The sequence below is a fragment of the Notamacropus eugenii genome, chromosome 1 (assembly GCF_028372415.1).
Source record: "Notamacropus eugenii isolate mMacEug1 chromosome 1, mMacEug1.pri_v2, whole genome shotgun sequence".
NCBI classification, from domain to species: Eukaryota; Metazoa; Chordata; class Mammalia; order Diprotodontia; family Macropodidae; genus Notamacropus; species Notamacropus eugenii.
Genome location: NC_092872.1, coordinates 497,721,959 through 497,744,013, shown reverse-complemented (window position 1 = coordinate 497,744,013; position 22,055 = coordinate 497,721,959). Strand labels below are relative to the sequence as shown.

Here is a 22,055-nt window from a genome sequence, read left to right as displayed (position 1 = left end):
CCAGATTTGAACTCAGGAAGAGTCTTCCTGACTCCAGACCTGACATTTTATCCACTCAGGCTGGATTTAAATTCAAGTCCTCAGGCCCAGCACTCTATCCACTACACCAACTAGCTGCCAGAATCAACATAATTAATCATATTAAAAACCAAAACATCTAAACATATTCATCTCAATAAAAAGTCGGTGACAAAGTACAATACTCCTTTATGCTAAGAACCCTACAAAGTATAGAGAAAGAGGGACCTATAAAAATATCATAAACAGTATCTATCTAAAACCAAAAGCAAGCATATTATACAATGGTGATTAAGCTAGAACTTTTCCCAATAAATGTGAGAATGAAGGAAGGATGTATCCTCTCCCTATTGTTATTTGATATAGTCTGAAAATATTATCAACAGCAATAAGAAAAGACAAAGCACTCAAAGGCATTAAGATTGATAAAGAGAAGATAAAATTATCCCTCTTTGCTGATATGATGGTGTACTTGAAAAATTCTAGGGAATTAGCAAAGATACTAATTGAGGCAATTAAAAGTTTCAGTGAAGTTGTAAGCTACAAAATAAGTCCATAAAGATAAACAACGTTTCTACATGATAATAATAAAACACCAGAAGCAAGAACAAAATATCCCATTCCAAATAACTACAAAATGCACAAAATATTTGAAGATCAACCTACCAAAGCACATAAAAGTGGTACAGATTTAATTATAAAGTGTTCCTTAAACAAGTAAAGAACAATGTTAATAGATGAATATTCAGTGTTCATGGTTAAGCTAAGCTAAGATAATAAAAATGACCACACTACCAAAAGAATATAAACTTGCAATGCTATACCAAATAACCGTGGGGATATTTTGGAGAACTTGATCAAATAATAGCAAAATTCATTTGGAAAAACAAAAGAGCTAGAATATCATGGGGAAAAGATGAAAAGTAGGGTCAAAGAGGGAACAGCACTTTCAGGCCTCAAACGATATTATAAAGCAGAAGTTCTCAAAACAATCTGGTGTGTGTTTAAAAATAGAGAGATAAGTCAATAGAGCAGACTATACGAAGGAGAATCAGAAACAATAGAGCTCAATAACACAATGTTTTATTAGTGGAAAATATAAATTACCTAGGAAAAAACTCCTTATTTGATAAAAACTGTTGGAACAACTGGAAAGCAGGCTGGCAGAAATTAAACTTAGATGTAAGATACCAAATTCCATGTACATTTTTAAATGGATATAGGATTTTAATATTAAAGATCATGCTATAAACAAATTAGAAGAGAAACAGATCTTAAGATATGAGTAGGAAATGTATTCATAAATAGATGAGAGATGGAGGCAATTTAGAAAAGATGAAATAGATGATTGATTACTTGAAACTGAAAAGCTCTGGACAGACAAAAATTATTGTACCTATGAAAAGAAATGAAGTGGTTTAATAGGAAAATCTTTTGTATCAAATTTCTCTACTAAGGGTTGGGTACTGAAGATATGTAAACAATATGTTTATATGTGTGTGTGTGTGTGTGTGTGTGTGTGTGTGTGTGTGTGGCTAATAAGTGATCAAAGGATTTGAACAGTTCTGTAAAGAATAATTCCAAAATATTCACAATCACATTAAAGAATGATCCAAATCATTTAAAATAACAGAAATGCAAATCAAAACAATCTTGAGATCCACTTCACACTTTGCAAAATGACAAAAATGACCCCAAAAATTGCAACAGTAAATGGTAGAGGGGTTTTGGAAAAATAGGTACACTAATACATTATTGACAGAGCTATGAAATGTTACAACCATTGAGGAAAACAATTTGGAAATAAATGTTCATATCCTTTGAACCAGAGACTCAATTATTGAGTTCATAAACCAGGTAAACCCTAAGAAGAAAGTCTCTATATACACTGAACTATTGATGCTAGCGCCTTTTGCGACAGTTCAGAATTGGCAGCTAAGTAGATTCTCATCCAATAGGGAACAGCTAAACAAATTGTGGTACATGGATATAATGGAATATTACTAGACTGTATGAATTGATATATGATAAATTCAGAGATGTGTGGAAAAATCTGTATGAACTAATGCAGAGTCAAGTAAGCAGAGCCAAGAAAACAGTATGCATAATAACAACACAAATGATAAGAACTACACACTGAAGAGGTAAAAGTAAATATAACAAAATTATAAAGATCAGGCAGGTTTCAATTGAAGAAATATGAGAAGACCCTCCATCCCACCCCTTCATGAAAGAGGGAGGTTTATAGGCTATATGTGTTTTCATATTTTTTCAGTGTATTAATAAGTTCTATTGATTTTTCCCTCTCTAAAAATATTATTTATTAATTGGAATGGCTCCTAGGAGGGGGATGGGGAGAAAACCTTGGGATAACTGAGATATAAGAAAGAGATGCTGAAAACATTTTTAAATCATAAATTTTAATTATTAGTGTTTTGTTTGAGAGAACAATCTCATAAAGAAATTTTACAGAAAACATTTTTAAAGCATTAGTTGAGCTTGATGAACTACTATAAGTCCAGTTTTTAGTTTTCAAAGAAATTCATATTTTTTTCATTTTGTGTTTCAGAATTTAGCATTTAACTTCCATCATATAACACTTACTATCAAAAGGAGTCCTGGATTGTCTACTGAAATTATTTCTGTGTATAATAAATGAACAATTTTCCTTTCCTTAATACATTTTAAAAACTTACTTTAAAAAAAGGAATCCCTACTCTACTATGATTTATTTATTTTATTGTTGGGGAAAGTAGGCCTGAGTTTATTGACTTGCTATGAGGCTAATCAAAGTGGGATCTTTTGTTATTTTTGCTTTAGTATAATCAAGAAGTATAATGCCTCCTTTTGAATGTGATTGAAGATCTTCCTCACCCATTGATGGGCCTGCCCTTTGAGGGAAGCTTGATTAGGGGAGTTGTTTTGTAGAAGAATCCCAAGTACCTTTTGTTTTATCTCTTTGAGGCACTAAGTCAAAGGGTCATGCCCTCTGACTCTGAAAAGTGTATAAATACCCTGAGAATGAGGTTTTACTTTGGGGCTTAGTTTTTGTAAGTAGGTCTGTGCCCCAGATGAGACTCTGGGAAGCCACTAAGAAGCTCCCCCCGGCTTTGAAGACTCAGATGTTGGTGCTTCCCTCTCTGGTAAAGATGTATGTATATTAATGGTCAGACAGAACCATTGTCTTCTGACTTAGATTTCTCTGTATTTTCTCTCAAGTCCAGGGTGCTTATTTTTTCCCCCTGAACTAACTGAATGATACATGTGCTCTATTAAAGTGATTGTTAACCCCTCAAAATTTGCCTTTCCTTTTAGAGAAGCAGATCAAAGAACCTATGTATGCTGGGGTGCTTCCATTCTGTCTACCATCTCTTTTGCCCCCTAGAATACCTCACTTCCTTCAAGAGTATGCTCAGGTGTTGCCTCCCATGGAAGCCTTTCATGATTTTCCCCACTTACCAGTGTTTCCTTCTTACCTCAAGTTATGCTGTATTTATTTATATGAGTGGTTAAGTCTAAGTAAGAAATAAGGCAGAGAATGACCTCTTCACCTAGTCAAAAAAAAGTAAATCAATCTGGGAGGAAAAGACCCTCAGGGTTTCTGACCTGGGACCTATGGCTGATCAATCAATGAAAGCCAGAGTGATTTGGCTATAAGGTGCAGGTTCTTAAGGAACACCCTAGCTCAGCACACCGCACTCACCTCCTCATTGCCTCAGTCAAACTGAGATCTGTTAGACCTTAGCTTAAAAAGGCTAAGGTCTTCCACTGCATCCAGGACCATCTCCAATTGTTCTGATCTATATCTTGCCACTGGACTCAGATGGCTCTGGAGATGAAAATAAGCCTGGTGACTGTGCACAGCCCTCCCTCACTTAAATCTAATTCTCACTTGCATATCGTGGCATCCCCTCCCTGATGTCATGGTCCTCTTCAAGAATGAAGGACAAACAACAACTTATATGTGTATATTTTGTAATCCAAGGTAGAACAAAAGCTCTTTAACATCAGAGATTGCTTCATTTCAACCTCCAGCATCCTATACATAGTAGGTACTCAATAAATATTCATTGAATAGAATTGAATTTCATTATTTTCCCTTCCAGTACTCTGAGATTCAGCCAAACTAGATTCCTTATACTTTTCACTTTCCCAACTCCATGCTTTTCTTCTTCCCTGTATTTGGAATGTCATTTCTTCTTCCAGTCCTTTAAAGCTCAGTTCAAATGCCACTTTCTTCATGAAAACTGCTCAAATTTCATCCCAACCCTTTAGCAACAACCTTCATCCTCATGGGCTTCACCTGGCACTAAGTCAATAATTCCTTTGTGCACTTGTCACATATTGCTTTGTATTATGGTATTGGCATTCATGTCTTATCCTCCTCCTAGAGCATAAGGAGGTCACAGTGCATTATGGAAAGTTCAATTTCTGTTTATTTAAAGAGAAATTGGGGAGAAAAACCACTCATTTTAATCCTTAAAAAGCAAATCTGCTTAGTTTTAGGGCTTCAGTTTTTTCGTTTGTGGGTTTTTTTTTTCATATTTGAAATGTTATGGCCATATAGCTTCCAAAACCAGACCCTACCTTTTCTTTCTGGCCTCATTTCCCCTCTTCACTATACATAGCCAATAGTTCTAACAGAATGGTTTCCTCACTTTCCCCTTGAATATGTATTTCATATTCCCACTTTTAAGCCTTTGTTAATAGTTTGCCTGACAGGAACATCTTACCCCTTTTTTGTCCTTTTCCGAGTCCTATTGTTTTAGTGAAGCTTTTTCTACTGCTCTAGCCAGAGCAATCTTTCCCATTTCCAAACTGCTGTCACATTTGTTAGATCTCTTTACTAATACTTGACATTCCAAATAACCTATTTTGTACTCCTGAAGGGACATATTGCCTTTTATTACAGTTACATGTTAGCTTATCTTGGCTCCTCTGCTAGACTAAAAGCTTGTAGAGGGCAGGAAATGAGTCTTATTCCTTTTTTTGCATCTAGGTATCACAGAGGATAGAGAACCGGGCCTGGAGTCAGAAAGATTTAAATTCAAATCTAGTTACAAATACTTATTAACTGTGTGATTCTGGTCAAGTTAATTAACCTTTGTCTCATTTTCCTCAACTGCGAATCGTAGCTCATAATAGGACCTATCTCCCAGGGCTGTTGTGAAGATCAAATGAGATAATATTCTAAAATGCTTAGCACAGTACTTAGTCCATAGGAGGCTGGTAATAAATGTTTTTTCCTTTCCCTTCTCCCCTTTGTATCTTCCTCAGCCTTCATTGTCTTGAATGAATGCATTTTCTCCTATTTTCATACCACTTAATGAATACGTGTGTGTATAATGAATTTCAAAGCCAAATAGAAATTACTTTTTGATTATCCATGACATTTTTCTCACTTTGCTTAAAAAAAAATGACTGTGAGTTGACTATTCAATTTTATGACTAGTGGCACACAAGCCCACACAGATCACCTGCCATTTTCTTTGGAAATTAGGGTCCAGGACTACAAGCTGCCATTTTCCCCTCAAGCCTCAGCTTCCCTAGATTTGGCTAGATTCCAGACTTTGTTGCCAATTCTGAAAGATTCATTCTAACTGGCAAGATGCCTACTGAGCTGCCTGTGTTCCATCTAGGCTGCAGAATGAAGATAAAGAGATTGGTCACTTTGGCATAGATACCAGTCCCTATAGAGAGTAGCTTTACAGAGGAGCCAAGAGGCTAGCAGTCCACAGCTAAACACCTCTTATACCCCTAGTAGCAAAGGGGGTTTGGGAAAAGCCCAAGCTCCTCACATACTTCCTTGTTCTCTCAGATCTGGTAGAGACTATTTACAGATTCCCAAAGCTGCTTATCTCTTTAGCTCAGCCAAACCCTGTAGAATCCTAATTCCTCCCTGAGAATATTAATTTACTCTTGATCTCTAACTGAATACTGACAATCACATATTCTCTGGATCCAACCTGCCAGCCTTCTGGAATGGTCCTGTTCCTGGCAGTAAATGATAGATATAGAAAGTCCAAAATCTAGGTAATCCAAAACCCAAATTGGGTTGGAGACCACTGTTTGTACACAACATATAAGGGGGTGAAAGCATCAGCAATAATGCCTTCCATATCCTTTAATGACCAGAGCTATTCCTTAGCACATCTCAATTAAAATAATATTAAAATAATATAACATTCAACATTAAGGGTTCTTCCTCAGGTGGCAGTTTAGAAATCCATGAAATCTGTAGATTAATCCAATCTTTCTTAACCAAATAGAATCATTTTTAGGTAGAGCATATTCCCTCAGGAAACTTTTAAGAAACTAGACCTGGTGTTTGACTGAACACTATGGGCCTTTTGTGGACAGATGTTTAGAAACAAGAAGGGAAGGAATTAACCCATTTATTTTATTTGTAAGCACTGCAGGAAAACTGCTGGGACCCAGACATCTGGGTCCAGGTCCCAGAATCTGAGTATTAGCATCCGGATGGTAAATGCATTATGTTTGATTTAGCTGGCACTAAGGAGTGACTAATCGGTGCCTTCCATATGGAGAAGAAAAACATGAAAATACCATTGCAGATTCTCCCTCAAGAACTATTCCCCACCCTCACATATTGAGAAATGACCACTTGAGGGTTAAGGTGAAAGGGACAGAAGATAGAGAGAAATTGGTTGATGTTTACAAGCTTTGTAAATCTCAGTTACCTGGAGAGAAGGGGAGGGAGGAGAGGAGTGACTTGGAACAGTCAATCTCTAGAGAATGTAGGCAGATTCCAACTGAAAAGGGGAAAAAAATCTCTAAATTACCAGATTTTTTCCTCAACTTCCCAAGAGCCCTGAACAAACTAGACATAAAGGAGGCAACTTCTTTATTTCCTTTGGGATCCTGGTTAGTCAGGAGTTTGTGAGGAAGTCTGCTGAGCTGTATCTTTCCTCTGCCCTGGAGGAAAGACTTCAAAACCAATGGGAAGGAGGCAGGAAGGGTTGCCGAGGAGAGCAATAGCTCAGTCCCAACATCAGGGGCTCCTTATCACCTTTCCCCATGCATATTTCTGTGCAGCTTTGGGGCTACCTTCTCCTTCACCAGCAACAGACCAACATAATTGGTGTGATGAAATGAAAATGGGACTCACTGCCTGCGTAGAGTATCATTCCCATGCCGATTATTGAAGCAATATAAATTTTTTAAAAGACAGAAAGAGCAAATGAGGCAATCATGCAATTTGCTCGTTAGTCCGAAATGATCTTTTCTATTCATTCAGGCAGTCATTCAATAAGCATTTATTAAGTGCCTACTATATGCAAGGGAAGGGTAGGGGTTGAGGATAAAAAGGCAAAAAACAATAACTTCAAGGATTTTCCATTTTGCAATGGGCACAGGCAGTCCTGAATACAGTTAATTTAATGTAGCATACACACCAAGAAAATATAAAGTAATTTGATGGTACAGGGCACTACCTATAAAGATAAGAAAAGATCTAGTAGAAGAGATGGCATTTGAGCAGAACTTTTGGGGAAGCTAAGCCTTCTAAAATACTAACATGTTTGAGATCTGCCTTTCACACACAACTTGTCAGGGAGATTTTCAGACCAGACTGAAGCCATTTGGATTTGTCTGTGGAGAACTGAGATATCTAAATATGTGCTCCAAGTCAGAGTCAATTTACATATACTTTCACATTTGAAGAATTATATATAAATTAAATCCCATTTGAAATGCATTAGGGAAACCTTCACTAATGACAGCAGTTAATTTATCTTTTATATAAATTTGGGTTTTCATATGTTTGCTTTATACAAGGTATGTTCAGTTCTATTAATCAATAAACTTGACTAGGGTAGGATAGACCAGTAGATACAAATCATTCTATATATGAGGAGGACAAAATGCTGCACAACACCAAATTCTGAGGATGTCTTTATATCTATTAGGAAAGTCCCGCAAATTCTTTTGGATTCAAGATCATCCTAGAGAGTTTCATAGGAGCATAGATTTAGAGTTTGAAGAAACCTTACAGGTCATCTAGTCATTTTATAAGGTAGATAAATGGAGCAGTGACTAGAGCAATGAGCCTGGAGTCAGAAAGACTGGAGTTCAAATCTGACTTCAGATACTTACTAGCTGTGTGACTCTGAGTAAGTCACTTAACCCTTGCCTGCATAAAACTGGGGAAGGAAATGGTGAACCACTCTAGTATCTGCCAAGAAAACCTCATGGACAGTTGGTCCATGGGATGACAAAGAATCAGACACTACTAAGCAACAACAGTAACAAAGTCATTTTATGGGCGAAGAAACAGATCTAGAGAAGTTAAATGACCAGCTCAGAATCACACAGGTAGCAAGCCTATATACTGCAAAAGACTGATTGCTAGAACCATAGACATGAACAGACAGTATGCCTTAGTGGATAGAGAGATGGCCTTGACACTAGGAAGACAGGGGTTCAAGTCCTGCCCCTGACACATGTTGGCTATGTTATTTAACTTCTCAATGTTCTAAGTAACTCTCTACAACTATAAATTGCAGAGAAGGTGCCAACCTCATATTTTGAGGGAGTTTTTTCTCCTGAGATTTCCCTAGACCAGTGGAATCACAAGACTGTTCTCCATTCCCCATAGACTCAAAGAATGACATAGCTGAAAAGGAACTCATCCAGGACAATCCCTATAATATATAAATGAGAAAATTGAGACCCAGTGGGGAAAATGACTTGTCCAAGGCCACACAGAGACACAGCAAGGAAAAGAACCCAGGTCTCTTGCACAGTCCAGGGCACTTCCCAGGGCACTATGTAGCACCCTAGGATAAATACAGAAGGCACTGGGAGGAGGGGTAGAGGGGAAGTATTATAGGGTAGAAACTCACTTGTTGTAGAGAACAATGTCAGGTCTCCAAATGAGTTCTGAGGGGATGCGGATCGAGGTCACATTTTCATAGTCCATTGGGTCCCAGCGAAGCTTGTAGTCTCGCCATTCCTTTGAGCACCCATATGCCCCAGAATCAAACAATAAAGGAACAAGATGGTTAGAAGCAGAGAAGGGAAGGATGAAAGGAGGGCAATGCATGGAGGAAACAAAGCTCAGCCCTTTTGGCACACTCACCTGCTTCACCCACACGTTAGTGGTCATCATTTGATTCTTTTCATCCTATTAAAGGCAAGGAGACACAAGAAATAAACCCATTATTTTTCCACAGAGCCATGGGGACCCTTAGTAAATCATTTGATTTCCCACTCTTTCTTCCCCTATAAACTCAGCAACAAAAAGGCCAGAAGCCTACTCAGGAAGAGATGTAAAGAGAGGCTATATTACCACCTGTGGCCACACAACAGGAACCCAGAGTATCCACAAGCAAACATCCCTTAGGTGGTAGCAAAGGCCCAGAGAAGGGGAGAGTGAGCGTAGGTGTATTGCCCTGGGGAAATGCTATGAACCCTTCAAATAAAGACTTCTGAGAAAGGCTTTGCCAAGCCTTCAGTCACTTTGGATTTTGCTCCATTATTTGGTTAACATTATGCCATATATCTGAAGTCAAGTGAAGAAATCTCTGTGCTAAACTTATAGACCTTCCCCATTGTCAAGACCCACCCTTCTGGACCTTCCCACTCAGACCAGAGGAAAAAAAGATTCTTTCCAAGCCTGCATACCATGGTCTGTTCTGTCTTAATTATTTCTTGGTTTGGTACCCCAGGAAGTAAAAGTAATATTGTTCTTACTCACCCTCAGCTCATAAATTTCATGTCCAATCCTACACTTCTTGCATAGCTGCTCTGTAACGTCTCACTTCACACTCTCAGATAAGGATCTGTCCTCCTCCCTCTACCCCATCTCTTTGCCTCTGACTGCTTTTCCTTCAAAAAAAATTCTACCTTCTCCTTTTATACCACTTTAATTTCTGAATATATTCCTCCCATTATCCTACCTGGTCAGTCATCCCTTATAACAAAACTTAGAAGGATAATAAAATCAGTTGGGCAAAACTACCAATGCATCCATTGACACAGTATGTAATGTTCCATACCTATAGTACGCCACACCTACAAAGATAGGAGAGAAGTATATTTTCTTATTTGATCTTCTACATCAAGACCAGAATTGAGAGATGGACACACAGAGAATGAACTTGGATCCTGGGGAGGGGCAGGAGACGAAGCCTGGGAATCTACACAGTGCCCAAGAAAACCCTTTGCATGGCTGAAATCTCTGGGGCTGAGAGTTCTTGCCACTGCCCATCCATTGTTGCCTTCCATGAGGAAGCAGTTATAGGAATTCTCAATCCCCATGGCCTCATGAGAGGAGCAAACCACAGTGACTGAGAAATAGCAGCAGCCAGGGGTAGTGGTAGAGTGTCGTGTTCCTGGACACATCCTCCAGGAGAGAGAAAGGGGAATTTCCTGGACAAAAATGAGTTTCTGGACAGAGTCTCCAGGAGAAAAGAGGAATGAACAATCATGTGGTAAGAGGAGAAGCAAAGGCCTGAGCCATAATGAAGAGGATCAAATATGGACCTTGCCTTCTACTACTACTACAGTCATCTAGGTTCAACCTTGTGGTTCTAATGAATCACTCTGGCTCACTCTCCTGCCCAGGTTTGCTCCTGGAAACCTAATCATTTGGATGATCTCTTCTCCTACATAGCCTACAGTTATGAAGACTGCAGGAGTGATGGCAAAGGGTGACTGATTCTAGCAACTCCAATCATAAATTCTCATTTGGGGGAGGCCCCAAACATTGAGATAATATTATCAGGTTGGTAGGATTCATAGTTACTGTAATGTTAATTATATTAATGAGAGTTAAAAGTCTTCCCCACCCATTAATGGGCCTCCCCATTAAGGGAGGCTTGATTAGGGGAGATATGTTTTGTAGAAATGTCATACTTTTTGTTAATTTCTAATGCAGCACTGGTTCTCAGGGAACATGATGTCCTCTGGCTCTGAAAAGTGTATAGACACTCTGAGATGAGATTTTGTTTTGGGGTTTATTCATTGAAAGTGTCTGTTTGGCCAGACCAAACTCTGAGTAGCTGCTAAGGAGCACCCCCATCCCCACCCCTGGCTTTGAAAACTCAGACGTTGGTGCTTATTTCTCTGGTAATTAATGGTCAAACACTTGGTTCTGTCTGTTGATCTGTGATGAATGTATTGCTTATGGTCAGACAATTGGAAGCCCTGTCTATTGGTCTTTACTTCTCTGTATTTTCTCTGAAGTTCAGGGTGCTGACTTTTTCCCTTGAACTAAGTGAATGGTATATGTGCTTGATTAAAGTAGATTGTTAACCTATCAAAAGAGAAAAGCAGATCTAAGAAGATCTACCAAAGCAGACCCTTCTGTATATGTTGGGGTCCTTGCTATTACAGTTACCCAGGGGAAATGGCAGGAGTGGGGTTGACTCATCAGAAGATGAGAGGTCATCTGGGCATTTCTTATCTGCAAACATGTCAATCAAAGTGTGGTGCTGAGTTTGGAGGACTACACAGGTCCCTAGGAGGAACAAGAGCTGTCTTGGTTGTGTATGGGCTTCTGTGAGTCCTTTGAGTATTTTACATTTTCTACAGATTGAAGAAAATTGATCAATTGTTCTCTGTCTGACAAAATTTACTTGAGCGATTATAAAGGATTTGAGAACTCTATGTACTCACAACTATAGAGTCCTAGACATATTTTGCAATCTTTCAGGGGAACCCTGAGGAAAGAAGATCAATCAAATTATTAGATGTCTGGGGCAAACCTGGGTAGGGACATGAGTCAGAGTGATTCATTGGAATCACAAAGTTGAACCTAGTTTGTATAAAGCCAAGGCTTTACTTAGCTCGAAGTCGAGAACCTTAACAATTTCCATTAGCTAACCCTGCCTTCATTAAGTGCCATTACACATACTTGTGGCTGTTTGTCCTTTGTTCTCGAGGAGGACCAATGACATCACAAGGATGACTTGTGAGTGAACTGAATTTAAGTGAAGCAGAGCTACACAAAGTCATCAGCCTGATTGTCTCCTCCAGAGTCATTGAAGTCCAGTGGCAAAACAAAAGAGAAGATGACAGGCAAAGACCTAGGATGCAGTGGGTAACCTTGACCTTTCTAAATCAAGGTCTTTTCCCGGCCTCAGTTGATCTAGGTTGGAGTGATTGGATCGATGTACTCAACCACCTTTACAAGTAAGTACATTAGGTTAAAAGTAGGGCAGAAGAAATCTTCCCCTAGAACAGTGAAAGATCTTATTTTCCTATAATCAAAAGGCCTCTCTCTTTTTGAGGGGAAAGCTCAGGTACAAGAAAGGACACATATAAGGAAACATTCCTAGTACCCTTATGGCATCAGGAGAATGCTTGGATGACAACAACATACACTTAATTTCTATTAGTAAAGAAATCTTTATCCACATCTTCACTGGGATATTTGGGATCTTTGTTGAAATCTGACTTGCTTTTCCCTTTATCTCATCTCTGGTAAACAATGCTCTTCCATTTAAAAGTCATAGTTTCCTCTCTCCTCCTTTGTCCAGTTTCCTGTCATTCCTCTGAGTTTGGCTTTCCATTGCAGTACCAGTCCTCCTAGTTTAATAACTCTGAAATCACTCAGGGAAAGGGAGATAGGATAGACTGATGGAGGCCTAGAAAGGGGCTTCTCCTCTGGAAGCCACAGGTGACGAATGAGCAATGGGGATAAAATGTCCACAGTGTATTGCTTGGGGCAATGTACAGAGCCCACTTCTTGAATGCAAAAATCCTTTCACATTCTGGACCTCACTCTCCAACTGCTCAGTCCTGGAGATTTCCTTTGCTCTAGTAAAAATGCATTCCCTGGCACAGATGGCAAAAACTCAAATTCATTCTAGTGCCTGAAAACACATGGGTAATCTTGTAGCATAAACCTGGGTCCTTTAGCACACAGAAAGACATTCATACGCTCAAACATATCCATTACATGTACTACATACAGTCACTTAAACTCATACACTAATGTATACTAACATGTACATATTCACATACACCTATATTATCATTCATATGCTAGCATATACTACAGTTGCTTTACACTCATAATAACACTCACATATTAACACACACACATACAACATAGGTCCATCCCCCTCATTTTACAAATAGGAAAATTAATGGATAGAAAGGTTTAGTGAATTGCTCATGATCATACAGTAAGACTCTGAGGTGGGACTTAAACTAGATCTTTCTAATTTCAAGCTCAGTATTTCATCCCCTACACTATTTGGCTTCTCATTCATAATTAAATGTTCACTCATATTCATGCTAATGTTCACATGCTAATCCGTACACAGAATCACATATTGAACACATGCTAATAGTCACACATGCCCATTCATAAACACATTTCATTCCCATATTAACCCATGTTCATATACATGCTGATCCGTATACCCAATATTAGACACACTCACCAGAGCCCCCTCAGATATGGTGTTTGGATACAGGTTTTATGCCCAGCATTACATCAAAGGCTGCTTAAATTTGCAGTAAATAGCTGTGCATATATAAATAAAATGAAGTCAGGCTAGGGCATTGTTAACGCAACTTAATTAAATTATTTACTGCCTTCAGGCTCTTTTCTGTCATAACAGCCATGCGTGTGACTGACAGAAAGTGCTGGGGACACAATGTAGTTTCTGCCAACCAAAAATGCTGCGACAGACCTGAGGGCTGATGGGTAGGGCATAGCTCCCAGAGAGCTACTATGTCAGGGATTCCAACTAGAATGCTTATCCTCCTCATTTTTCCCCTACACAAATTATACCAGATCACAGTGACTTGAGATTTTCCCTCACCCTTCTTGGTGCCCTTTCTGCCTCTACCTCATCTTACACCTAAGTTAATCCAACTTCAAAGTCTCTCTGAAACATCAAATCATCTGGTACCATGAAGAGCCCAAGATTTTGAATGGAGAGCTTGCGTTCCAGCTTTGTGACTAAGTGGAGGTGAGATATTGAGTGAATCACAACCTCCCCCAGACTCAATTTCCACATTGTAAAATGACTATTATAACATTTGTGCTACCTACTTGGTGCCCCACCAAAGTCCTTCTCTGATGTCTCATCATGACATGGAAATGACCAGATGTTCTGAAAATCTATGCCAGTGAAACTTAAGCTCTGGAAAGTCCTACCAAGATGCATCAGGCCTATGACATTGTCATCTGAGGACCAGTCTGGCTAATTTTGGAGCTCCTCATCAGAAGGATGGTCACTGAGTGATAAATTTTCTGGGACATGACAATTCATAAAGATAATCTACTAAAGGGGCTGTGATCTGCATCAGTGGAGGAAACATATACAGTAGGGAAATCACACATCCTAAAAATGTTTAAATAAATACCGACCTGGAAATGATGTGAAAATTAAATGAGAAAGTTCTTTGGAAAGTGCAAAGTATATCTGCATAAAGTGTTAGCATGTTAGAATTCTTGGACAGCAAGAATGAGGCAACTTGCCCTCTGCCAGAAGTCACTTTTTAGCCCAAGACAGAGTGTATACATATCAAATCAGGCTTTATGAATAGGATGCCAAGCTCCATTGTAGTGCAGTGGAAAGGGATCAAATTCTGGACTCAGAAGATTTGGGTTCAAATGTTGCCTCTGACACTTTATAACATTGAGCAAGTGATGTTAGGCCTGTAAACTCCCTGGGCCCCAGATTTCTCATCTGTAAAAGGAAGAGGTTGGACTAGTTTACTTCTGAACTCTCTTCTAGGCCAGATCTACAATCCTATGGTCCATCTCCTAGCAGGGCAATGCAGGAAGGGGAATATTTTACAGATACAATTCAAGGAGACTGAGCTTCATGGTGCTCTGGTAGTACTAGCTGGCCAGCTCTCCATTTTTGTCAACATAGAGTGACCATATAATATCTCATATTTGCATGTTGTTTTATACTTCCCAAAGCATATTCACATACATTATCCTATTTGACCCTGGCAACAGCCCAGGGGAAAGACAGTCTAATAGTGTAAGGAATAGAGAGCTGGCCTGAGACAGAAAGACCCACCTCTGATGAGTACTAGCAATGTGACCTTAAACAATTTATTTAACCTCTTAATGCCCCTAGAAGGTTGCCTTCTGCATTAGTCAAGTGAGTCTCTGTACCCTGAGTTCCTGACGCCAATGAAATCACAAGTCTGATTTCATTCATATTTCCCTTCCCTCCCCAATAAAATGGCCCAGTAATGTAGGCAGGTCAGATAGCAATATTTCCACTTAAGAGAAGTAAATGAGCTCCAGAGAAGTGAAGTGATTTGCCAAAAGGTACATGGGTAGGAGGAAAGTAAAGATCAGAAAGCAGCTCCCCCACTACTGTTTTCTCTAAGGATCTTCTAAGGGCAATAGGGTTTAGCAGGAAGAAAAAGGAACCAAGCTGAACATTTTACACTAAAGACCAATATTGCACCAATTTTTTTTTAAACAAGCCAACCCTGAGTTGCCCCAGCTGTCATGGTTGGCCCACTTCACCAGACACTGAAAAACATGGGAAGCTGTAGCAAAAGGGATTGCTACTCTCTGTGCTGCCAGAATATTAAATAGACAATTTTGCCCATTTAAACCAACACTTTTGTCATCATAAATCTTTGACTCATAGAATTTTATGAAGGGATCTTAGAGAACATCTAGTTCAATTCTTTTTATTCTTACAGATGAGGAAACTAAAGAATCTGGGTCCCACGTTCTTAGGTGGTCTGAGATGGAAAAACAGGAAGAGGGAGATGGTGAAAAAAGGTGAGGGTTGGGGATCATCTTCCAATGCCAAATCCCAGAGGAGAGACAAGACAATCAAAGTGGGCAGGAGAATGAGAAGAGACAAGGACAAGGACAAGAGAAAAACCAGGAGTAGGATAAGGGATAAGAAGAGGAGAGACAAGGAAGGGGAAGGTAAAAAAGAAAGAAAGGAAGTGACTGTAGAAACCTGAAATAACATGTGATAAGGAGAATACTGCCAGCAACTAGCCCAGTTTCCCTGGAGTGTGCAATCCTCTGTTTTGCAGAGTGATACTGAACAAGGCAAAGACTTCAAGCAGGCCTGGCCAGGCCATCAGAGGCAGCTGGCTGGCCTAGAGATTCTGTGCCTGATCCCGCTTCTTTGATCATCACCTGGGAGTATAGCACAGAGGGGCTAAGTGACCTTGACCTAGTAGAGGGATTGATGCTGACAAAGAGTAGGAATTCATTTTTCTGTCACAGGTCTCAGGAGTGTCTCTCTGAGGGATTTTTCTCTCAGAAAATGAGAGAGCACATCAAATACCTTCCATTTAAGCCTACCTACTTTCTCTCTCTCCTCTCTCTCTCTTTCTCTCTCTCTCATACATACATTCATGTACTTGCATACACATTCACACACCAGTCTCAATCCTGCCTCCAGTTCATGTACTACCTGTGTGACCTTGGGCAAGTCATTTCACCCCCTCTTTGCCTCATCTTTCTCATCTGCACACTGAGGGGTCAGTAGCTCTAAGATATCTTCTATTACTAATTCTATAGTACCATGCTTTAGTCCATATAGCTCTCTCTCTGTCTCTGTCTCTGTCTCTCTCTCTGTCTCTGTCTCTCTGTCTCTCTGTCTCTCTCTCTGTCTCTCTCTCTCTCTCTCTCTCTCTCCAATTACCTCCTATCCCACTCAAGAATCCCTACTATTCATGGAATACTTATCAGCGATTCTCTAGGCAGGGTATAAATTGTGTCTTCTTAACTAGATTCTAAATTCCTTGAGGGCACAGGCCATGTCGTCTCTTCCTAAATCCCCTATAAAGCCCAACATGCAGGAAGTGCTCAGTAAATACTACCTAAACTGAATTGCTATCCTCTGGGTGTCAAGGAAGAAATACAAGGCTACATTCTTTTGACAGATGCAACAGCAGGGGAACCAGATGCCTGCCTGCTGTAGCAAAGCACAATCAAGAAAAATCCCCAAAGGTATCTGATTTCTCATCTCTCAAAGATAATATAGTGTGACCTCTGCCCCTGGGGACTGCCCCAACATGACCTACCATCTTCGTCTACAAATCCTCAGTGACTGATTGGTGCCTAAAAGAGAGTAGCAATGTCCCCTGACAACCTATGGCTCAGAGACTAATATGGCAACCCCATGATGATTCCATGATATGAATAACATCCTTACAAAGGCTTCCTCCCATATCCCCTTTCTAGGTTGTACTCTAGCCTGAGCTGGGCTGAAGTGCAAAGCACTAGCCTCCACAAGAAGAGGATCTTTTTGGAAAAGCAAAATCCATCAAAACATTATTATTGATCTTTCCATACTGCTAATAGACAAACTTTAATAGCAGGGCTGCCCTTAAGAAGAGCATTCCGAATTATTCAGATTTACCACAATGGGAACTAATTTGAAAGGTGACTACAGGTAGGCCAGGGAGCCTGGCCCCAATTTATATGATTATGGACTCAGAGAAAGTCAGAGCTGAAAAGGGTCTTAAGACATAAACTGTTGGAGCCAAAAGAGGTCTTAGAACATAGACTGTCAAAGCCAGAAAAAAAGTTTAGATATAGTCTAGTCATAAGGGGTATAGGATTTGCCATTGCAAAAGACATTAGAAATCATTCAGGACAACCCCCTAGATTTATAGATTAAAAAGAAAAAAAACCTGAGGTCCAAAGGTTCCTGCTCTTGATCACACAGCTTGTAAGGAGGTAAACAATGTTAAGCCCTATTCTGGGTGTTGTGTGTTCAGGGTTACAGGCAGGGAAGAGAGTGAGAACCATAACCCAGGTCTCCTGACTCCCAATTCAGTGGGAGAGGCAGGTGCTGCTGGTACGTTGAATTTCAGAAATCTCAGTTCAGAGATTCCCATATTGTAGGCCATATACATTCACCATCCACTCAGATTTCCAACCCTAAAAGTGAGCCCACAGTGGGAGCTGATTAAACCTACCTTGAGAAATAAGAATGTCTTAGTATCTGTGACCTGGCCCATGCAATTCTAACCCCTTGGTGTTCCATGAGGAACACAGCTGCTGCCCATGACAGTAACAACTCTTAGTCATCTCTCCGTGACCTGCAAATAGTTTCTCTTTGTCTCTGGCCCATTCCATTAGCATGGATAATTGAGAACCAACAACAGTTATCTACAGATCTTAGGTCATCACTCGGTCACAATTTGGCACAGAATTTGCTGAGGGTTATGTGTTCTCAGAGAAATGGCTGAGCAAAATGTAATCTCTGCAAGTCTTGAAAGTAACAGCTTACAACAGGCCAGTTACATGTTCTTGCCACACACTTGCACTCATTTATGACAGACCTAGGCTGTTATTCATATTATAGGAAAGAACTCTTCTGGAATCTTGTTCCTCCTCTTCCTCCACCCTCACAGTGGAGTAGGGATGGATTGCACCATTCTCTCCCCTGAGGATCCCTATGACCAGTGTCATGGATTTCTGAGATGGCTGGGAGTTAAGTGGTCAGTCTATGGCTAATTTGTTTTTAAAAACCTGATTGGCCCTGGCAGACATTGAATTTATGGTGAATAGGTGTCATCGGTGTGACATTGTTTGACCTGTGACTACAAACAAAGGTACTTTTAGATTAGTCTTCTCCTATGTTGTGAGAGGTATAGTACAGTGGAAACTGCCCTACACTCTTAGGGTCATGCAAAATCTGGGTTTAACTCTCACCATGATACTTAGTAGGTATGTGATGACAGATTTCCTCCTACTTAAAGGATGGAGGGGGGGGGAGGCTGTGATTTCAGCACCATGGACAGCTTCTAGGTGAGGCATTTCCTAAGGCAGGTGGACGCCTTTTCTATGACTTAAAATCTTAGAGTTTCCTGGAGCATGAAGAGGCCAAGTGATAGGTCCTAGCTAATACAGACAGTGTGTGACAGAGGAGGCATTTTGAAGGATCCAAACTATCCACTCCTCAAAGTTGTCTCTCATCTGTGTATTAGAGGTACTAATGCCTACTGTACCTACCTCCCATGGTTGTTGTGATGATCAGATAAGATAGTATATGTCTCAAGGGCTTCATAGATATTGCCTATTATTGTTTCCTGGTTTCACCTGCTCCTGTCCTGAGAAAAGGTGGCTAGTAACCAGTTCTAGGGCTGAGTCACTATGAAACTGAACAGAATCTCACATTTAAAATCATAATTCACTAAACGTGTCCATTCTGTTTTCCTAATACAGAATTCCAACGAATGGGGCCACATTTTGAGGAGCTTCTAAGTCTGGTACTTATCTGTGAGGGATGAAATGGCCCTATAGGATGAAAAACTGTTAAAGGATTTTTCAGTTCCATATGCCCAATATTGTGAAATGCTTGCTGTCCAGGTCCCAATATTTCTCAGAAGCAGCAGAACCTACCACATCAATGAGTTGAGCAATGGAAAGTCCAAACCGGACAATGACCACATCAGAGATGTTGGCCACAGGTCGGGACCACTTGTTGTAGCCAGAGAAGAGTTTCTTCAGCAGTCTTTCCTCAGCATGGGCTCGAGTCTCCACATGGCCAGATGCTGCAGAGAAAGGTAAAACAGAGCAAATTTGGGCTTAACAGGCACTAAAGAGGACAGCTTCAGGTAAAGACAATTATTCTGCTATGGGGAGAAGGGGGAAGTACCTCCTTACAAGCTGTATAATCAAGAGCAAATCACTTTACTGCTGTAAAATGGGGCTGACCATATTAGTACAACCTGTTTTGGGGGGTTTGTAAATTATAAAACATCAAACATGTTCTGTGTTCTTTTTTCTCTCTAGAGCCATTGTATGTGTATGTGTGTGTCTGCTCAACTAGACTATTAGCCCCTCAAATGCCCAGGGACTGTCTTCTGAACACAGGAGTTGACATGAAATAATGGGTTCACCATTGCATAGGAATGGCTTGCGTGGGTAAAGTAAAGGGGTATTCCATTGAAGTTAACTGAAGCCTCAGGGCTTGCTTTAAGGTTAGTATTTCCTCTCTGCCTCTGGAAGAGAGAAGATGCATCCAGAGAGATTTGGAAGGCAATGAGAGCTAGAGGAGGAAACTCAGGATCCCTGATAAAACAAAAGATGTAAAATGGAAAAGGAACCTGCTTAGCTTCCAACATCATCACCATCAATTGTATTTGTAAAGTACTTTCATATAGCTTACTTCATTTTATCTTCCCAATACTTCCCCTCCCCCCCCCAATCAAACTATATATTGTTATCCCATTTCACAGAGACATTAAGTACCTTGCTCAAGGTCACCAACGCAATGACAGATCTAGGACTAGAACCTCCAAGACCCTCATGTTCACTTCAGCATTTATCTTTTCCACTATATCCTCACTAACGCCATCTAGCACTTATAGAGCCCCTCCACCTTGAAGGAACACGAGAGAGTCTCTAGATTCCATTCACATTTCACAGGACGTGAGAAAAAAATACTCCTGGCAGTACTGAATGATCCCCACTCCTTATAGTTCAGATCCAATACAAGATATGGGAAGGGCGAAGAAAGGAGACGCCAGAAACGAGAGTAGGGATAGGTGGAAAGGAGTTGTCTACCTGGAGCAATGAAGAAAGTCCACTCTCGAGGCATTGCCTAAGGAAGCTGGAGGGGGCGGGGGAAGGGAAACAGCAAGGAGGGGAACTGAGGGAAACTCCATGACAAGGGTGAGATGGTAGCAGAGGATGTGGAAAAGCGAGAGAAGGATCTGAGCAGTCACTGGCAGTCATTCCTTCTTTCTGAGCAGAATGGAAAGAGTATTGAGAAGAGGGTATTTGGGACTCACAATGGGGCAACAGATTGGGGATCAGGCGTAGGAGGCTTGGGAGGAGCTTATGTCAATATTCAACAAAGCCAGAGCTGGTATGAAAAAACATTTTCCTCCTCCCTCCTCCCACTGTTTCCATCCTACCCCCCAATCTCTTTCAATGCCTTCAATCCCCCTAGTTTAGCAAGCGAATTAACCCCCTTTCCTCCCCCTCCTCTAGGTGCAAAACCAAAGGTCCTACAGCATTTTCTTCTCTCCTCTCCCTCCCCCCAAAAAAAGTGACTGTGGAGGGGGGTGCCAAGGTTCCCTCTCTCTTATTTTTCGAAGACTAGTCAAGATGGGAAGGAACCTGAGACTGCAGGAACGTAGTGGTCCCACTTTGCTCCCAGACTCTAAACCCTATCGGCTATTTCTTAAGGTCAGGAGCCTGTCTTGGGATGAGGAGGTATCTAAGGGCCCCCGCAACTTACTGGGCTGTAGGAGAACTCCCAGGAGCATCAGTCCCCTCAGCAGCAGCAGCAGAAGCAGCGCCGACCCTCGGGGCCCCTGAAGCCGCATGGCGCACCGAGCTGAGGAGCCTCTAGACTTGGGCGTCTCTGGGCTCCCCCGCACCTCCCGTTGTCTGGATCTCCCCTGCGAACAACTTCATGCCCCTTTGGCACGATCCCAGGGCGCCCTCCGCGGGGCAGTCTCCGAACACCCAGCCAAACTCCCTTCCTCCCTGCAAAGCTCCGCCAGAAGCCAGCTGTCAGTCCCGCCGGGCAGCAGCCTCTTCCAGGGGCTGGCTGCCTCCCGTCGAGTGGCAGCAGCTCAGAGAGGAAGGATGGGAGGAAAAGAGGCAGGCAAGCGGAGGCTGACGGATAGCCGAACTGAGAGAGAAGGAATGACCCGCCAAGGCTGGGCGGAAGAGAGGTGGTCGGGACTGTGGCTCTGTGTGTTTAATCCGCCTGGACCTGCCCGCCTCCTGCAGGAGAGGAGGGGGGAGCTGCGGGGGAGGGAACGGAGAAGGGGGAGAGTGACGGCCGCAGGGAAAGCAGGAGGTGGGTAGGGTAGCGAGCCTCGCTTTGCAGGCTGCGGCGGGAGAAAGTTTCCCTCTCTTCCTCCTGTGGGATTGAGAGAGTTTCCGAGTATAGCTTGGCTTTTCAGACTCGAAATCCTCAAGGCACTAGAGAAGAATTTGGGGAATCCTGGCTAGACACGTCTTTCCCTGAAGACACTCCCTGCACGGTCCCTGACGCCACAGTCGGGCTGGAGAACTGACAGTCCTGTGGAAAGGCAGGGGAATGATCTGGTTGACCTCTGGGAGGCCCGCCCAGTCCGCAAAAAAC

General features: G+C 41.2%; 1 protein-coding gene across 1 annotated transcript in view; it reads right to left on the bottom strand.

The window, feature by feature from the left end:
- Window positions 1–21,703, bottom strand: part of CHRNA4 (cholinergic receptor nicotinic alpha 4 subunit) — a 51,726-nt gene extending 30,023 nt beyond the window's left edge. Inside the window, exons 1-4 of the mRNA XM_072633305.1 lie at window positions 21,198–21,703; window positions 19,352–19,503; window positions 9,119–9,163; window positions 8,883–8,992 (exon numbers count right to left, since the gene is read on the bottom strand). Of these exons, the coding sequence (XP_072489406.1) occupies window positions 8,883–8,992; window positions 9,119–9,163; window positions 19,352–19,503; window positions 21,198–21,285 (395 nt within the window). The 5' untranslated portion in view covers window positions 21,286–21,703. The remainder of the gene's footprint in view (window positions 1–8,882; window positions 8,993–9,118; window positions 9,164–19,351; window positions 19,504–21,197) is intronic.
- Between the last annotated feature and the right edge of the window lie 352 nt (window positions 21,704–22,055).